The 15,639-nt window shown below is 38.6% G+C and overlaps 1 protein-coding gene across 1 annotated transcript; it reads left to right on the plus strand.

Moving 5' to 3' along the window:
* Positions 1–1,388: 1,388 nt before the first annotated feature.
* On the plus strand, positions 1,389–11,918 carry LOC110543105 (synaptonemal complex protein 3-like). Its single transcript, XM_060374724.1, has 8 exons — positions 1,389–1,446; positions 4,690–4,753; positions 5,559–5,593; positions 8,018–8,135; positions 8,904–9,003; positions 9,446–9,544; positions 11,658–11,762; positions 11,883–11,918. The coding sequence occupies exons 1-8, from the start codon at positions 1,389–1,391 to the stop codon at positions 11,916–11,918; spliced, it is 615 nt and encodes a 204-aa protein (XP_060230707.1).
* Positions 11,919–15,639: the final 3,721 nt, after the last annotated feature.

The raw sequence follows: 15,639 nt of genomic DNA on the forward strand, positions 1-15,639 counted from the left end.
TGGCGAGTCTTGGTGAGGGCGCTGAAGGGAAAGTGGAGGCGGTGAGCCTCAGGGAGGCCCTTGACGGGAATATGGAAGTGGTGGGCCTCCGTGAGGCCTCTGCTGGGAAAGTGGAGGGGGTGAGCCTCTGTGAGGCTGCTGACAGGAAAATGGCAGAAGGGGTGAAACTTCCCAGAGGCTACTGACAGGAAAGTAGAGGTGTGGGTGAACCTGGCCGAGGCCGCTGACAGGAAAATGATGGTGGCGAAAGTAGCTGAGTACTGGGTCTTGAACAGGCAGACCCCTGGCTGGAAGGAAAGAAATCCTAGAGGAGTGGGAACCCTGGGAGGACTATGCTGCCATTACAGAGATGGCCACTGGGAATGGATGGAGTTGGAGGCCAGAGGCTAGGAGCAAAGAGAAGCTGGTGGCAAGGATAAAGATGTAGGGCCCAGTGGTGGTGGCAGTGTCAGCTGCAGAGCATGCTTTTTAACCGCAGCACACAGGAGGCAGAAGCAGGTGGATCTCTGTGCGTTTGAGGCCAGCTTGGTCTACAAAGTGAGTCCAGGACAGCCAAGACTACACAGAGAAACTCTGTCTCAGGGAAAAACAAAAAGACCTAGGGAGGAGCTGGAGACAGGTTGACTTTTCTTGGGGCTAAGGGTGAGAAGGAGCCAGGGAAATGGTTACTATCAGGGAGTAAATAGGTGGTGAGGGAGCCATGGATGAGCTGGGGAAGGGCTTAGGATTCAGGAGCTTGGGGATTAGGTTAGGAGGAGGAGCTGAAGAGGGGCTGGGAGAGAGGAGGAACTTGGGACATGATAGGAGAAAGCTATGGGTGAATGGGGATGGAGGTTATGAGAAGTTGAGAGGTTATGGGTGATGAGGAGCTAGAGAGTGGGGAAGGGCAAGGAGCAAGGTGGAAATGGATGCTGAGGAGTTCGGGAGGGGTATGGAGGATCTGGGGAAGGCAGAGGAGAGGCTGAGAACGAATTGGAGTTTGGAAGAAGCCAGGTGTGAGCAGGTGCTCTGGGGGTGGTGGTCTAAGAGTAATGCAGAGGAGGAGCTGGGGAGGGATTAGGAATAATGGAGATTTCAGGAGGGTGAGGAGGCTTTGGGAAAGAATAGGAGATAGCTATAGAGAGGTGGGTGTTTGTTAGATGTTAGGAAATCCTGGGGAAGAGATAGAGGAGAAGAGGAGCTGGGGAAGGTTCTAGGGGTGAGGAGGCTCTGGGTAGGGGCAAGGAAGATATGGAGGTGAGGAGCTGGGAAGAGTTAACAGAGAGGAGGAACTGTGGAGCAGCTAGAAAGGAGAGACTGGAGAAGGACTAGAGATTAAATGGGGGTTTGAGGAGAATGTGGGGAGTGTCCTTAGAAATGAGGAGGAGCTGGGAGGAATTAGAGATGAGATGGGGGTGAGGATCTCTGGAGCCACTAGAAGCAAGGAGGAACTGGGAGGGGCTAGAGGTGAGGAACTAAAGGGATACTAGGAGTGAGGAAAAGCTGGGAAGGGTTAGGAGTGATGAAGACCTGAGAGGGTGAGAGGAGTAGCTAGAGAGGGTTCAGGAGGGGCTGTGGGTGAGTTGAAGATAAACAGACTAGAAGGAACGAAGACCTACGGGTGAGGAGGATCTGGGGAGAGGTTGGAAGTAAGGATGAGCTGGAGAAGGTTTCATCAGTAAGACTTGAGCAGAAATTAATGAGTGAGAAGTAGCTGGAAAGGGATCAGGAGGATGTGAGCTAACTGAAGTTGAGAACAGGAGAGAAACAGCGAACAATTAGGGTTATGGAGAAGCTGGTCAGAGGTTTTGGGTAAAGAGGAGCTGGGGAAGGGTAAGAAGCAAGGAGGAACTGGGGATGAGGAGCTGGGCAGGGGCTAGAGATAAGGAAGACCTGGAGAAGTGTGAGGGGTAAGGAAGAAATGGGGGCTATAATTTTGGGGAGGAGTAAGGAAGATCTAGGGATGAAGAGCTGGGAAGTTGTAAGAAAAAAGAAGGTAAGTGGTAGCTGGGAATGGGTTGGGTAGGAGAAGTTGGGAGAGCATGAGGTGAAGAATAACTGGGGAGGGGCTGGAAGTAAGGGTGCAGCTATTGGTAAGGATGAGCTAGGTGGTTAGGAGGAGATGGGGAGAAGGGTAGGAACAAGGATGAGCTATGATGTGAGGATGATATGGGGAAGGGCTGTGAGTGAGAAGATGCTGAGGAGGTGTGGGTAACAAGGAGGGAATTGAGTAAGAAGGGGCTTGGAGAGTTGAAGCTAAGTAGGGGTTAGGGGTCAGGATCTGGGCAGGTCTTGGAGTTTAGAAGGTGCTGGGTAGTAGTTTCCAAGGAGGAGGACATGTATAGGGGATAGAATGAGGATGAGCTTTGGACAGTCTGGGGATGTTTGAGGGCAGCAAGAACTGGGGAGAACTTTAAAGCAGGGAGGAGCTAGGGGATGAGGAGGTAAGGGTTCTAAAACAGCTTGGGGGAAGAAAATCTGAGAATGAGATGTAGTAAGGAGGAACTGGGGAGCAGATAGAAGCAAGGTGGAACTGAAGGTGAAGAGGAGCCAGGGAGAGGTTACTGGAGTGGAGTAAGGGGTGAGGAGGAACTGGGGAGGGTATTAGGTGAGGTGGAACTGGAGGTAGGGTTGGAGTAAGGAAGAACTAGGGGATCAGAGCTGGAAGAGATTGGGAGAACAGAGTTGCTGGGGAGTGTATGGGCTAAGAAGAACCTGGAGGACAATGACAGGCTATATTGAGTAGGGAGTGTAAGTCCTTAGAAGTGTTGTAGAGGATTTGGGGAACTAAAAGGCATGTAGGGTTCAGTGCCTGGAAGGAGCTATGGATGAAATAGGGAGTGTGGAGCCCCAGAGCTACTGGGGCTAAGATGAGTTGGGGGCCTAAGGGTGCTGGCAAGGGGCCCAGGGAAGTTGGTTCTGGGAGCTCTGGTAGAGTTTGGGACCATGGAGGAGCTGAGGAGCAAGTAGAGTCCAAAATTTGGGTGGGGGGAGACAAGAAGGAACCAGAAGAGGACAGAGAGTAGAGAGTGAGTGGGGAGGCCAAGAAAGAATGGGAGAAACAACTATTACTGTATAACAAAGATGGATTCAAACTGGTGATTCTCTGGTTTAAACTTCCTGCATACTGGGATCAGAGGCATATACCACCTTATTGTGCTTTTTCTGTGTTTTGTGTTTGTAAGAGAAGATATTTTGTGGGATATTACTTTGTAGCCCAGGCTGGCCTAGTTTGGATTGGCTTTAAACTTGCAATCTTCTGCCCTTTCAACTTCAGCATCTTAGATACCAAGACCTTTCTTCCCTATAGAGGTGATGTTGTGCTTGAATGGAACCTAGGTCTTCTTACAGGCCAGGCATGAACTCTACTTGTGAGCTACATCTCCAGTGCTTGAAAAGTTTAGTTTCTAAGATTTTGTTAGGATCAGGTTTTTGTTATTCTCATGATCTATTTTCCTAGCCATAAATATTTAACTTTGCAAATGACATACAAACTTACACGTTTGTTCAAGTTTATCAAGAACTAGCAAAAAAAGATAAGAAAATTTGGGTCATTGAGTAGATAGGGGCAAACATTTGCAAACCAGGTTAAACAACCATTGGATTAACATCTTTTTACATTGACAATTGGGAAATTATTCACCTTTGATCCACTAAAGAAAGAAATTAACCTCATTCTAATAAAAAAATCTTAATTTTATATGATAATTTTCTAAGTTTACTTAAATGATGCCTTTGGAGTCAGATGGTCTGAGAGATTTGTTTTTCTTACTGTGCTTTAAAACAGGAAACATACAATCATGTTTCCCCATGGAAGAAATGTTTCTGAAGAATCTGAAGGGGCAACAATAGAGCAAGAAGAGCACATGATAATTTATCACTCTGATAATGATCAAGATTCCAGTGCTTCACAGACGGGTGATATTCTAGGTATAAAACGTCAAAGGTTGGGGGCTAGCAATCTGGCTCAGGGCAAAAGCGTGTTTTCCAGGCAAGCCAGAGAGGACCTGGGTTTGATCTCCAGAATCCATGCATTGGAAAGAAAGAATTTATTCAAAAAAGCTGTCCTATGACCTCTACACTGATGTGTGTTGTAGACATGTAATAATAATGTAAATTTTTTTTAAAGATTACAAATGTTGAGTGTTGATGTGTTATACTTCCTTTGTTTTGAACCTAATGCACTTAATTTATTCCATGGACTTTGTTCTTATCTGATCTTCATATCCCTGTGTCTAAGTTCTAAAAATCCATGTAGTGTATCTTGCCTTTTAAGTTCTAACATGTTAATAAGTAGTATATAACTTGCTATATAAATCATATCCTAGAAAGATCTGAAAATTTGTTTCTATGAATGGTCAGGGATTCTGATTTAACTTCTTGTAAACTTTAAAAATTTTTTGTATTCATTTAACTAATATAAAACCTTAAGTTGTCAAGTTTCTGAAAGAACTTCAAATATACTATTTCTTAGCAATTTCTTTTTTTTCTTTTTTCCATTTTTTATGTTTTTCGAGACAATGGTTTTTCTCTGTAACAACCCTGAATGTCCTGGGTTTGTAGACCAGGCTGGCCTTGAACTCAAAAAGGTCTGCCTGCCTCTGCCTCCATGTGCTGGGATTAAAAACATGTGCCACCACACTAGGCTTTACTTCAGTTATTAAAATGACATACTTAATGTTAAAATTGTTTTTTTTTTCTTGTCAACAGAACTGAGTTCACCAACTGAGTCACGTGGGATGCAAAGTCCAATAGAACTGTTTATGGATGCGGGGTAATATAGTAAAAATAATTTTAATTATTTTTAAATAATTAAATTTTGTTGTTTATAAATAATGTAGTCAAGAAATGTTTGCTTTATTTATGCAGCAAGTAGCATATATAAAAAATTTGACATTTGCTTTCTTCCAAACTATTATACCTGAGGAATCCTTAATTAAACAGTGTTTGTCATAGTGTTAGATATCTAACGGGTTTTGGCGCATGCTTGGGAAATGCTCTGTTACTGAACTACAATGTCAGCTTTAATTTCTTTTCTTTTTTTTAATGTTTATGAGTGGTTTATTATTTACTTTTACGTTGTTTAAATTTTAAAGAAAATGGACATCAATGTTCAGAATCTCCATAAAGGCTACAATACTGTAAATAGAGTAGAACCTTGAGAACAATGAAATTTACAACACTGGCAACTTATACTCACAAAGATAGACCAATTTGAAGTTGTCTTAAAATGCAGTGCTATTATATCAAAAGCCAAATATCCCCTTTCAATTAGTGAGGAATCCCTATAAAACAGAAACACAAACACACATGCATGTGTGTATGTGTGTATATATATATATGTGTGTTTGTATGTATATATGTGTGTGTGTATATATATATATATATACATATGTATGTGTGTGTATGTATATATGTTTGTATGTGTACAAACACATATATATGGTATATGTTCACATATATAAGATGTGCATTTTTATAATGGAGTAATAAAGCATTCAATCATAGATAGGGTATATGGACATATATATCTGTATATGAATATGTTTAATTTCTTTTTAAATGTGGTTTCTTGATAGGGAAAAAGTAGAGACTATTCTTGGAAAAATTGGAGGTATGTTTTTGGAGATAATTATATTTTAACAAAATTGTTTAAAATATACATTAATTTGCGTAGAATATATTAACCAATGTACTGTATGTCTGCTCTTTGATACCTTGTTCTCATAAGATTTTTTTATAAACACTTATAATTTAACATCATAGATATTTTTCCTTATACTTTTTCATAATGCTGTTAGGGATGTAACTTCAATAAAATTTCAAAAGAAAATAGATAGGAAAAGTCTTTACACTTTTTGAACAGATTAAGTGATATACTCTTTCTATATATTGGTTTCTTCTTTTATTTTCTATATCAGTTTTTTTAACTTAATTTATTTCCTTAAGTTTACATTGTCTTTCATGAGGTTAAGGCAGAATAAAACTGAAGCTTATAATATACCTACTTATTATTCTTTCTATTAAATTATAATCAAAGATGAAATCTTTGATAATCAGCAAGAAATTTAAAATCTGAGCCAAAAAAATCCTTTTTTGTTTTTGTTTTTATTCAAGACAGGGTTTCTCTGTGTGACCTTGACTGTCCTGGAACTCACCTGTAGACCAGGCTGGCCCAGAACCTACATCCATCCTCCTGCCTCTTTTTCCCTGAATGCTGGGATTAAAGGCTTTTGCAACAACATTCCATCCTTTTGCTTTAACACCAATATTAAGGATCAGTTATATAAGCTTTCTTAGGGAGAATATTCACTGTAGTTTGTTTTGAGAAAGTCGAAACAAAACAACTATAGGGCTGGCAATAACACTATAGATTACCTGACTTAACTTCACAGTTGTTAAGATTAGAGGGACAGAGAAACTCAACCAATTTTTTTTCTCAATTTATTTACTTTACATCCCAAGGGTGGGCCCTACTTCCTTTCTTTCCCCCTTCCCATCTTCTTTTCCCCTCCCTGAAAAGTGGAACCCCTTCCCCCCAGTATCAACCCTCCCCAGCATATCAAGTCACATCAAGACTAAGGATATCCTCATCTCCAGAGGCCAGGCAAGGTAGCCCTGCCAGGGGGAAGTGATCCAAAAGCAGGCAATATAGTCCATGTTAGAAAGAGCCCCCTGTCCCCTCCAGGCAACCCACTTGAAGACCAAGCTGCCCATTGTGCAGGGGGCCTAGGCCCAGACCATGTATGCTCCTTAGTTGATGTCTCAGGCTATGTAAGCCCCCATGGCTCTGGGTTAGTTGTCTCTGTTGGTTTCTTGTGTCCCTCCAGATCCTTCCATCTTTCCCCCAACACATCCATAGGACCCCTGGAGCTCTGCCCCATTTTTGGCTTCAAGTTGCAGCATCTGTCTTTATCAGCTGGCTGGCCTCCCAGATGACAGTCAAGTTAGGATGCTGTCTGCATTCAGAGCAGAGCATTATTAATAGTGTCAAGGGGCCGACTCTCTAAAGTGGGGTGGGTCTCAGGTTGGGACAATCATTGGTTGGACAGTCCCTCAATCTTTGTTTCCTCGTTATCCCTGCACATCTTGTAGGCAGGGTAATTTTTGGTTCACAGGTTTTGTTGGTGGGTTTTTCTTTCCCTCCTTCCACTAGTCCTGCCTGGGGGGGAGGTGGTTGCTTCAATCTTTGTGTCCCCCCCCCACCTGTTAGGAATGTCAGCTAGAGTCACACTTATGTCCTCCCAGGAGCCTTCCCTGTCACAGGCCTTCAGCCTGACAAAAATATATACCCCCTCAGTTTCCCTTCTTGTTCCCAGACTTCTCACCACCACCCCCTCCCTGTTCTCCCCACATCTGATCCCTTGTTCCACTCCCCATTCCTTCTACTCAGTTCCCTCTCTTCATCCACTGGGGACAGTATTCTTAAACATACTTAATAGGAGGAGGAGAAATGGCTCAGTGGTTTAAGTGCACTCATTGATCTTTCAGAGGAATCAAAGTTTGATTCCCAGCATGCCAGTGGTGGCTCACAGCTATCTATGTCTAGTACATGGAGATGCAATGCCTTCTTTGGGACTCAGTGAGACCCAGGCTCATAGTGCATAGTCCTAAATGCAGGCAACCCTCACACATACAAAAATAGTTAATATTAGGCCCCTTTAATGATAATTCATATAATCAATTTTTTTAAAGATGTGCTTTGTTTAGTGGTGTCAAACTACGTGTTTTATAATCTGTTGTTTCATAAATGTGTTATAGCTCTTGGAAATGTTTTGGATTTCAAAGATTTAAATATGGAATTTTGCTGACTGAACACACCTAGTCAGAAAATTCAAAATACTGGATGTCAATGTATGAAAATTATGTGGTATCATGTTGACAATATTTTAAAATGTAGCTTTAAATGTTTTTTTGCTATTAAGTGAATATTACTCAAATTTATGAGCATTACTCAAATTCATAATGAGTTGAGTATGTGGGAACAAAGTAATTTCCTTCAACATTGAATTCTAATGAATGCTAATTTTTCATACAGCTAATGTTAACACTGCTCTTAGTGCTAAGAGACACAGAATGGAAACAGCTGCCCAAGAGGCCATTGAGGGAATTGACCAGAAAATGAAACAAGTTTGGTATTCACAGGAAGATGCATTGTAAGTGGTATTTTCTTAAAAGAACTGTTTTTTTATCAATTTTAATATATATTGGTGGAAATCACTTAACGAAAATGTTATCATCTTCCATTTATTTGAGTTTCTAGTGAAAATGGTTGACTTGACTGTTCTCTAGGCAGGTGCTTCTATGACCTCTGCTTTAATAGAGATGCTTCATAGAAGCCAGTGGAGATTATGGGTTTTTGCTTTGAGTAAAAATTGAAGTATATTACTCCTCAAGTTTTACTATTTTATATTCACTCTTCAAATTATTTGGAAATAGTTTAGTTGAGTAGAATTTAATAATTGTTAGTTAACAATGGTTGATAGTGTAGAGAAAGGTCAATTTGAATATGTTAAACACTTAGCTCTTGCTTTATACTAAACTGTGTCTATGCCAAAAAGGGAAATGCAGAACTTAGTGAAACACTTGTGCTTGTAATTCTTTGAATATTTTTGTGAGAATCTACATTTGGCAGAAAAAATGAAAAATAAACTATTTGGAGAAAATAATATTTTGAAAATTGATAGGTTTGGCAAAACTTCTCTAGTTTTTAAAAGCTGCTGCATGAGACGGGACTTTGATGTTAGGAAAAAGTACTTCTGAAATCAGTATAAATCTAATTTTACTTCTGAGATTTTTATCAAAATATTTAAATTGCTATTATTTCCTTTTTATAGTATGATAGTATGTCAATTTAATTTTGTCTTGAATGTTGTTTTCATAATAGTATAAGAAATAACACCATTCATTATTGTGTTTTACAGGGTGAAGCTTAATGAAGACTCTGCTCAGTCATTCATAAAACTGTTTGAGCAGTGGAATTTGGATTTTCAGAAAATTCGAGAACAACATGATAAGCTAATTGTTGGTCTAACAATTATAATTAATCTTTTATAAGTAAATCTCAAGTAAGAATAGAGAACCTATGTGTGAAAGATGGGAAAAACAAACCCAGATTTATTTAAAGATTGACATTTCCAAGAATAGTTGATGTCTTAAAAATTATATCCACCTTGTATGGCTTGTAATTTTAGGAAGTTGTGAAGCCAAGGAAAGAGGATCATAGCGCATGAGTGGTAAAAGAATAACATAAATTTAGATATAATGGTTGCTAAAGAAAAGTACTAAAGGCAGTCATTTTAAAATGTATTTCCTGAATTAAAATGGGATTTTTTTTTTCTAAATTGAAATTTTTGGGGATTAAGCGGTAGCTCAGAGCAACAGTGTTTGCTTTGCATATTTGAGGCCCAAAACACCACCAATTTTTACCAAATTGTTAATACCATTTTTCCTTTTGTATTTGTAGGATGATTTTAAAAAACAAGAAAACATTTTTCAAGAATCCAGATTTATTCATATGCAGAGTCTGAGAACAATTAAAAATGTCCATGAACAGTTCTTAATGGTATGCTGTACATAACAATATGTTTTTTAAAATAGAGTGTACATTTTTCCTTTCAAGACTTAAGATATTTTTCATTTTGAATTAATTGCTTCTAATTGATGTGGTAATTAGATCTGTAGCATTCTAATATTTTCGTGATAGTTATTAAAGACAGAAGATGGTAAGTTGTGAACTTTCCATAGATATATACTTCACCTGTATTATTGCTGTACTCCAAGTTTACTCATTGTTCTTTATTGAACTGGAAAGAAAACGTCTACATGTCATGTTTAAGGTCTTTTGTCTTTGTAATCCCAGTATATATTAAATAGGAAAGGTTCGAAATAGATACTTTTTAAAGATTTAGGGCAAAGGATTCCCTGGAACTGGAGTTACAGAAAGTCTTGAGCTGCCTTGTGGATGCTAAGAATCAAATCCAGGTCCTCCAGGCAGTGCTGCTGACTGCTGAGTCATTTCTCCAGCCAGGAAGGACCCAAATTTAACCCTTTTTTTGAATTGGTATTCAGCTTTTAGAATCATTGCAATGACTAAAAATAACATTATGTATCAAATTATAACCATCAGTATTAACCCAGAACTTAATAGTTAAAGATTTGTTTCTTGAGAATTAAGTATATGCTAGTAAGTTGAGATATAAACAATAACTTTAAAATAAACAGTTTAAAGAACTTTAACTTCTACACAAGTTGTTTTATGTGATTACAAATACATCTCTTGCCAGTTTGCTCTGATGTTGCCTGTAAACAGTCAGTTAATTGGTACCAAGAAAGGTATCTTCTAGGTAATATCACCAGACATTACTCTTAAGTGAGGAACTTTAGTATAATTTTTAATGTCTCCATAGCATGTTTTCACATTAATTTATTACTAGAATTTTACAATTTTTATCTCAATAGTGCTTCATTATTTCTTTAACTCCTATTGCTGAGACCCTACTTCATGCTATTTAATATATATCTATAACTTCCCATTTTACATTCAGGAGAACGTCCATGACATGAATCTCTTTTGTTACATTTATTCTAATTGTCCATTTATACTCCCCTCTGCATAATCATTTTCTCTGCCCCTGCTGTCTGGCTATACTCTTCCCCTAAAATATTGTTAATTCCTTTTTACTCATTGAAATTGGTTCCTTTGTCAAGTAAACTGTAAGCATTTCCCACTTTTGACTCTATATTTATAGGAAGCTACATTATCATCCCCAATATAATTTTTTGTTATTTGGTTTAAATATTTATTTTGTCTGGAAAAAAAAAAGAGCAATTATGTATTATCCTCGTTTACTTTCTCCATAGCACTTAACATGGTACTTATCACTTGGTTGATGATTTAGCTCACTGGAAAATGATTAGAAAAGATTTAAAATAACCTTTTAAATGGATAGCAAATGCATACAATATGAATGCTGAGGAGACTGAGAGAAATGGACAGCTTGGAGGGTATCCTGTCTAATATAGTGAGATGCTGCCTTACCTAACAAATATAAAATTTTAATTTTGCTATTCTTTACTTGAAAAATGATCTCATAGTAAAGATTATTTTTACTTTAGTAAATTCATTTCATATTGACTTTTTTGTTTGTTTTTGACACAGGGTTTCTCTGTGTAACAGCCCTGGCTGTCCTGGAACTCTCTGTAGTGCAGGCTGTCCTTGAACTCTCAGAGATCTGTCTTAAACTTACTAGAAATATTCACAATTGTTATGTTTGCTGAGAAGACCCTGTTTTTGTTTTTATATTTCTCATTCTCTTTTCCTTAAGAGAAAATATCTGTTTTGCACAGACTAGCCCTTAAGCTCTAACTCCTAGTTTTGCTTGCAAACTTTGTGATACTCTGATACTCTCCCCTTTTCCCTCTCCTGGTCCCAACTTGACCTTAATCTTTACTAAACTATTTCTTCAGCAAAATGTACCATTGTATCTGCTATAATTATTTTTGACTGATGTTTTGCACCGACAGTAGCAATTTGGGTCCTCTTGTATTAGAATGTTTTTTACTTGAAATAATGTGTGTTACTTAACTATTTAAATTTCTTTTGAGTTTTATTTTACAACTTAGAACTTGAGGTGGAAACTAATTCCGTAAGACTAAGCTAGCCTTTTGTGTTTTAGGATTTGGATAAACTGGAGGAGAAGAACGATGAACTGCTTGCTGGTGCACAAAATGAAATTAAAGAGGAAATGAATAAGCTGCAAAAAAAAATTATGAGAGAATCTGTAAGTTGTATTTCAAATTGGAAAGATGAATTAATGAGAGCACTGCAGTATTTTATTTTCTATGTATTAATGACATGAACTAAAACATAAACCTGTTTACAGTCTCTGTTCCTTGAACAGGAGCAGGAACAAATGGCAAACGTTCAGAGTCCGTGATGTTTTATGGGAAGAATATTTGAAGAAGGAACTTAACCTAAGTTCAGATGCCAGCTAGGAGACACAGTTTAAGACAAGTTCTTCTTTAAATGATAAGGCCTTTAAGCAATTAGTTTGTTTACCTTGTCCTACTTTATTTCAAATAAAACCCAGTTATGCTAGTATCAAATATTCTTGTACGACAAAGATTTACCTCTTTTGTTATTTTTTATGAATTTTCCTTTATTCCATTGTTAATATTTTTATCAATAAAATTATTTAAATTTGGATATTGTCTGTAGTGTACTTATCAGTTGCAAAGATATAAAGTCAAGTATAGAAAGTTACTTTGGTTTTATTTCATTTCTATTCCTGGCAAGGTCTTACCTTGTTGCCATGATGGTTTCTTAACAGTGAACTAAAAATAAACTTAAGCTCAGGTAAATCTTCAAACTGCAGCCTCCAAAGTTGTCTGAGACTACAGGCGGCCACCACTATGCCTAGTTTACATTGTTGTTTAAATAAAAACCCTCCAATCCATTTTTTATACTTACTAAACTGTATAGCTCGTTCTAAGAAAATATGTTAAAGAGCTTGACTTCATGCCTTGGAATAAAACATTTAAGACATTAATCAAGCTGACAATTTATATATACTAGGTTTTATTTTGGTTTTGATTTTTGAGACTAAGTTGTGCTATGCTGCAGTGCCTGGCCTGGAACTTGTTGTGTAGACCAGGCTGGCCTCAAACTCCTAAATTCAACTGCCTCTGCTTCCCAAGTGCTTGTATTAAAGGCATGTACCAGCATGCCTTGCCTACATACTGATTTAGGACATTCATGAATTTAATTTCCACAGGGGTTGGTCTGTAGTTAAATGGCACATGTTCTTAGTAACTGTTAAGAGTAACATGAGGGCAGGGCACAGCAGCATATGCCTTTACTTTCAGCAGTATGGAGGCAGTCATGTGTGTTTGAGACCAGTTTGGTCTACCTAAGCAATTTCCAGGACAGCTAGAATTGGGAGTACAGAGTGAAAACCCTGTCTCAGAAATGTAAAAAAGAAAGTATGAGAATAGAAACTTTTTATCATTTAAGAATATCATACCTGTCTCCAAAGATAAATTTCCAGCTGATGGGAACAGATACAGACACTCACAGGCAAACATTAGAAGAAGCTTGGGAAATTCTGGGAAGAAGGGATTGTAGGAGCCAGAGAGGTCAAGAACACCACAAGAAAACAGCCCACAGAACCAAACTAACCTGGGCTCATAGGTGCTCACAGAGATTGAACTGTCAACCAGAGTGCTGTGTGGGACTGACCTAGGCCCTCTGTACATATGTTACAGTTGTGTAGCTTGTTCTTCATGTAGAGCCCCTCACAGTGGCAGCAGGCACTGTCTCTGTTGCCTGCCTTTGGAACCCTTGCCCATACTAGGTTGCCTTGTCTGACATTAATAGGAGAGGAGGTGCCTAGTCTTACTACAACTTATGTCCATGGAGGCCTCCCCTTTTCTGAAGAGAAAGAGAGGAATGGAATGGGGAGGGAGAAGAGGGAAGAGAGAAACTGAGAGGAGGAGGGAGGGGAAACTGCAGACCAGATGTAAAATGAAAAACAAAATAAATTTATTAGACTAACACTTCGAACACTTGAATATTAATGTTAGCAAATATTTGGAAGCTGTGTTTTTACATTTATTATCAAACAGAACTAATTTACTAACTTGCCTTTTTAAACTGTACATTTGAGCTGGGAGGTAGTGGCATACACAAATAATGTCAGTACTGGGGAGGCAGAAGGAGGCAGATCTATGAGTTTAAGGCCAGCGTGGTCTACAGAGCAAGTTCTAGGACAACCAGGCCTATACAGAGAAACCCTGTTTCCCCCTCCAAAAATAAATAAATAAATAAACCATTTTACAGAGAAAGTTTAAAAATATGTAATATAATAAATGTGAAACTTTAAACATATATTTGAAATTAGTCAGTTAAACTCATTTTTGGTTGATACTGTTTTCCATGAAGTATTCAGAACAATAAAAAAAAACTCATTACAGGGAAAGCAGCAATTCTTTATCATATTTAAATTCTATCTTTCTCTTATATAACCCACCCTCATCTTATAGTCAGTGTTCGCCATCCAAAAAAAAAAAAAGACGTGTATAAGTTGGGTTTTTTTTTTCTTTCTAAATTTGTATAACTTACAGAGGAAGAAACTAGTCGTCCACCATTACTCTGTGTGTGTGTGTGTGTGTGTGTGTTCGTGTCTGTGTGTGTGTGAGTGTGATGCTGGTATCCTTCCAATGTCTTGTCTTCCTCTTGTTACTGGAGAAAATATCTTGACATAAAGGTTAGGTTCCTCTCAGCTCTTAAAGAACTGAGAAGACACATGGTAGTCATACACAAATTTCCAGCCTGTTACAGAGGAACAAACCTCATTCCACCAGAGATGTACAGTATGATTTTTTCCACATAAAACTTTAAAAGTATTGTTATTCTTTCTACACTGTATTTTGATCATATTCATCACCTATTCCTCTCAGATCCACTCCTACCCCTATACTCCCACACAACTTCATAACCTATCTTTTAAAATAACCAATGCGTTCTAATTTGGGCTGTCCATACACTGTATGTAGGGTCATTCCTTGAACATATTTGACCTACCAGGAGCCACATCACTTTTCTGTGATTTCCACAAGGTATAGGGTGTTGGGTTTCAGACCTAGGACAAGCAGCTGAGGTGCATATTTAGCATACCAAAGTGGACATGGCCTCTCAAGTTCTCCCAGCATCCCTTGGTCCCCATTTGCTGCAGGGTGTGTCTTATATACCCTCACTCTCTATCCTGAACTTTTCAGCCCAGTGGAAGGGGCTTCCCCTCCCCCTTCAATATATAATCCAGACATTTTTGTGCCCTCCCTCTCTCTTCTCTCACTCTCCTCTCCTTCTACATCTATCTTCTTTTTCCTCTTTCTCTCTCTGCAAGAGCTTTTTACTCTCTCTTCCTCCCCCAGCATAGTGGCCAAGAATTGCTTCCAATAAACCTGCATTGATATACTTTAACTTGTCTTGCATTAGCTTATATCACCTCAAGAAGGTTTACCATATTGCTTAAGAATGATGACAATCACAGAGACTTGGAGCTTTCAGAGCTCCTACTTGCCCTTTCTCTCCTATGTCATGACTCCTGGGGTAAGGAACGTAAGAGACAGTGACATGGGCCAAGTTCTATTAAAACAAGGACATGTGTGCTTTTGGTTTCACTCCAATGCCTAGGATCACTGCCTGATGGATAACACAGTGAGTTCAAAGCCAGCCTAGTCTACAAAGTGAGTCTAGGACAGCCAAGGCTACACAGAGAAAAACCTGTCTTGAAAAAGCAAAAACAAACCAGCCAAAACAAAACAAAATAAAATAGAATTTACTTAAGATTGAACTATTTCAGTCCTATGGTCTGAATTATAAAGTGAGGTAACCCACAGGGCCATGGGGAGTACCTACAAGAAATGTAAGGCAAATTCATAATCAAACTTACTCAGGCCAGTGGTAGATGGTAAAATGTTGACTCTCAACAGTGTTAGAGCTCACCACAACTTTCCAGAGACACATTGATATGGGCTTCACAATCGGGCAGTCACATGTGTACATGCTGTGAAGAAAAATTTAGGAATCTCATGGCGTAAACCAGTGTGATCTTAGGTCTTAGGAACAGTCTCCAGCTTGAGTAAATAATGTCCTCT

Source organism: Meriones unguiculatus, chromosome X (genome assembly GCF_030254825.1).
Source record: "Meriones unguiculatus strain TT.TT164.6M chromosome X, Bangor_MerUng_6.1, whole genome shotgun sequence".
NCBI lineage: Eukaryota > Metazoa > Chordata > Mammalia > Rodentia > Muridae > Meriones > Meriones unguiculatus.

Bases quoted from the DNA above. Each gene is read 5' to 3' on its own strand.
- LOC110543105 (XM_060374724.1), top strand. From the start codon at position 1,389: ATGGGGGTGAGGATCTCTGGAGCCACTAGAAGCAAGGAGGAACTGGGA. The intron at 9,545-11,657 runs GTATGCTGTACA...TTTGTGTTTTAG, and splicing joins TCCATGAACAGTTCTTAATG to GATTTGGATAAACTGGAGGA. The intron at 11,763-11,882 runs GTAAGTTGTATT...TTCCTTGAACAG, and splicing joins AAAAAATTATGAGAGAATCT to GAGCAGGAACAAATGGCAAA.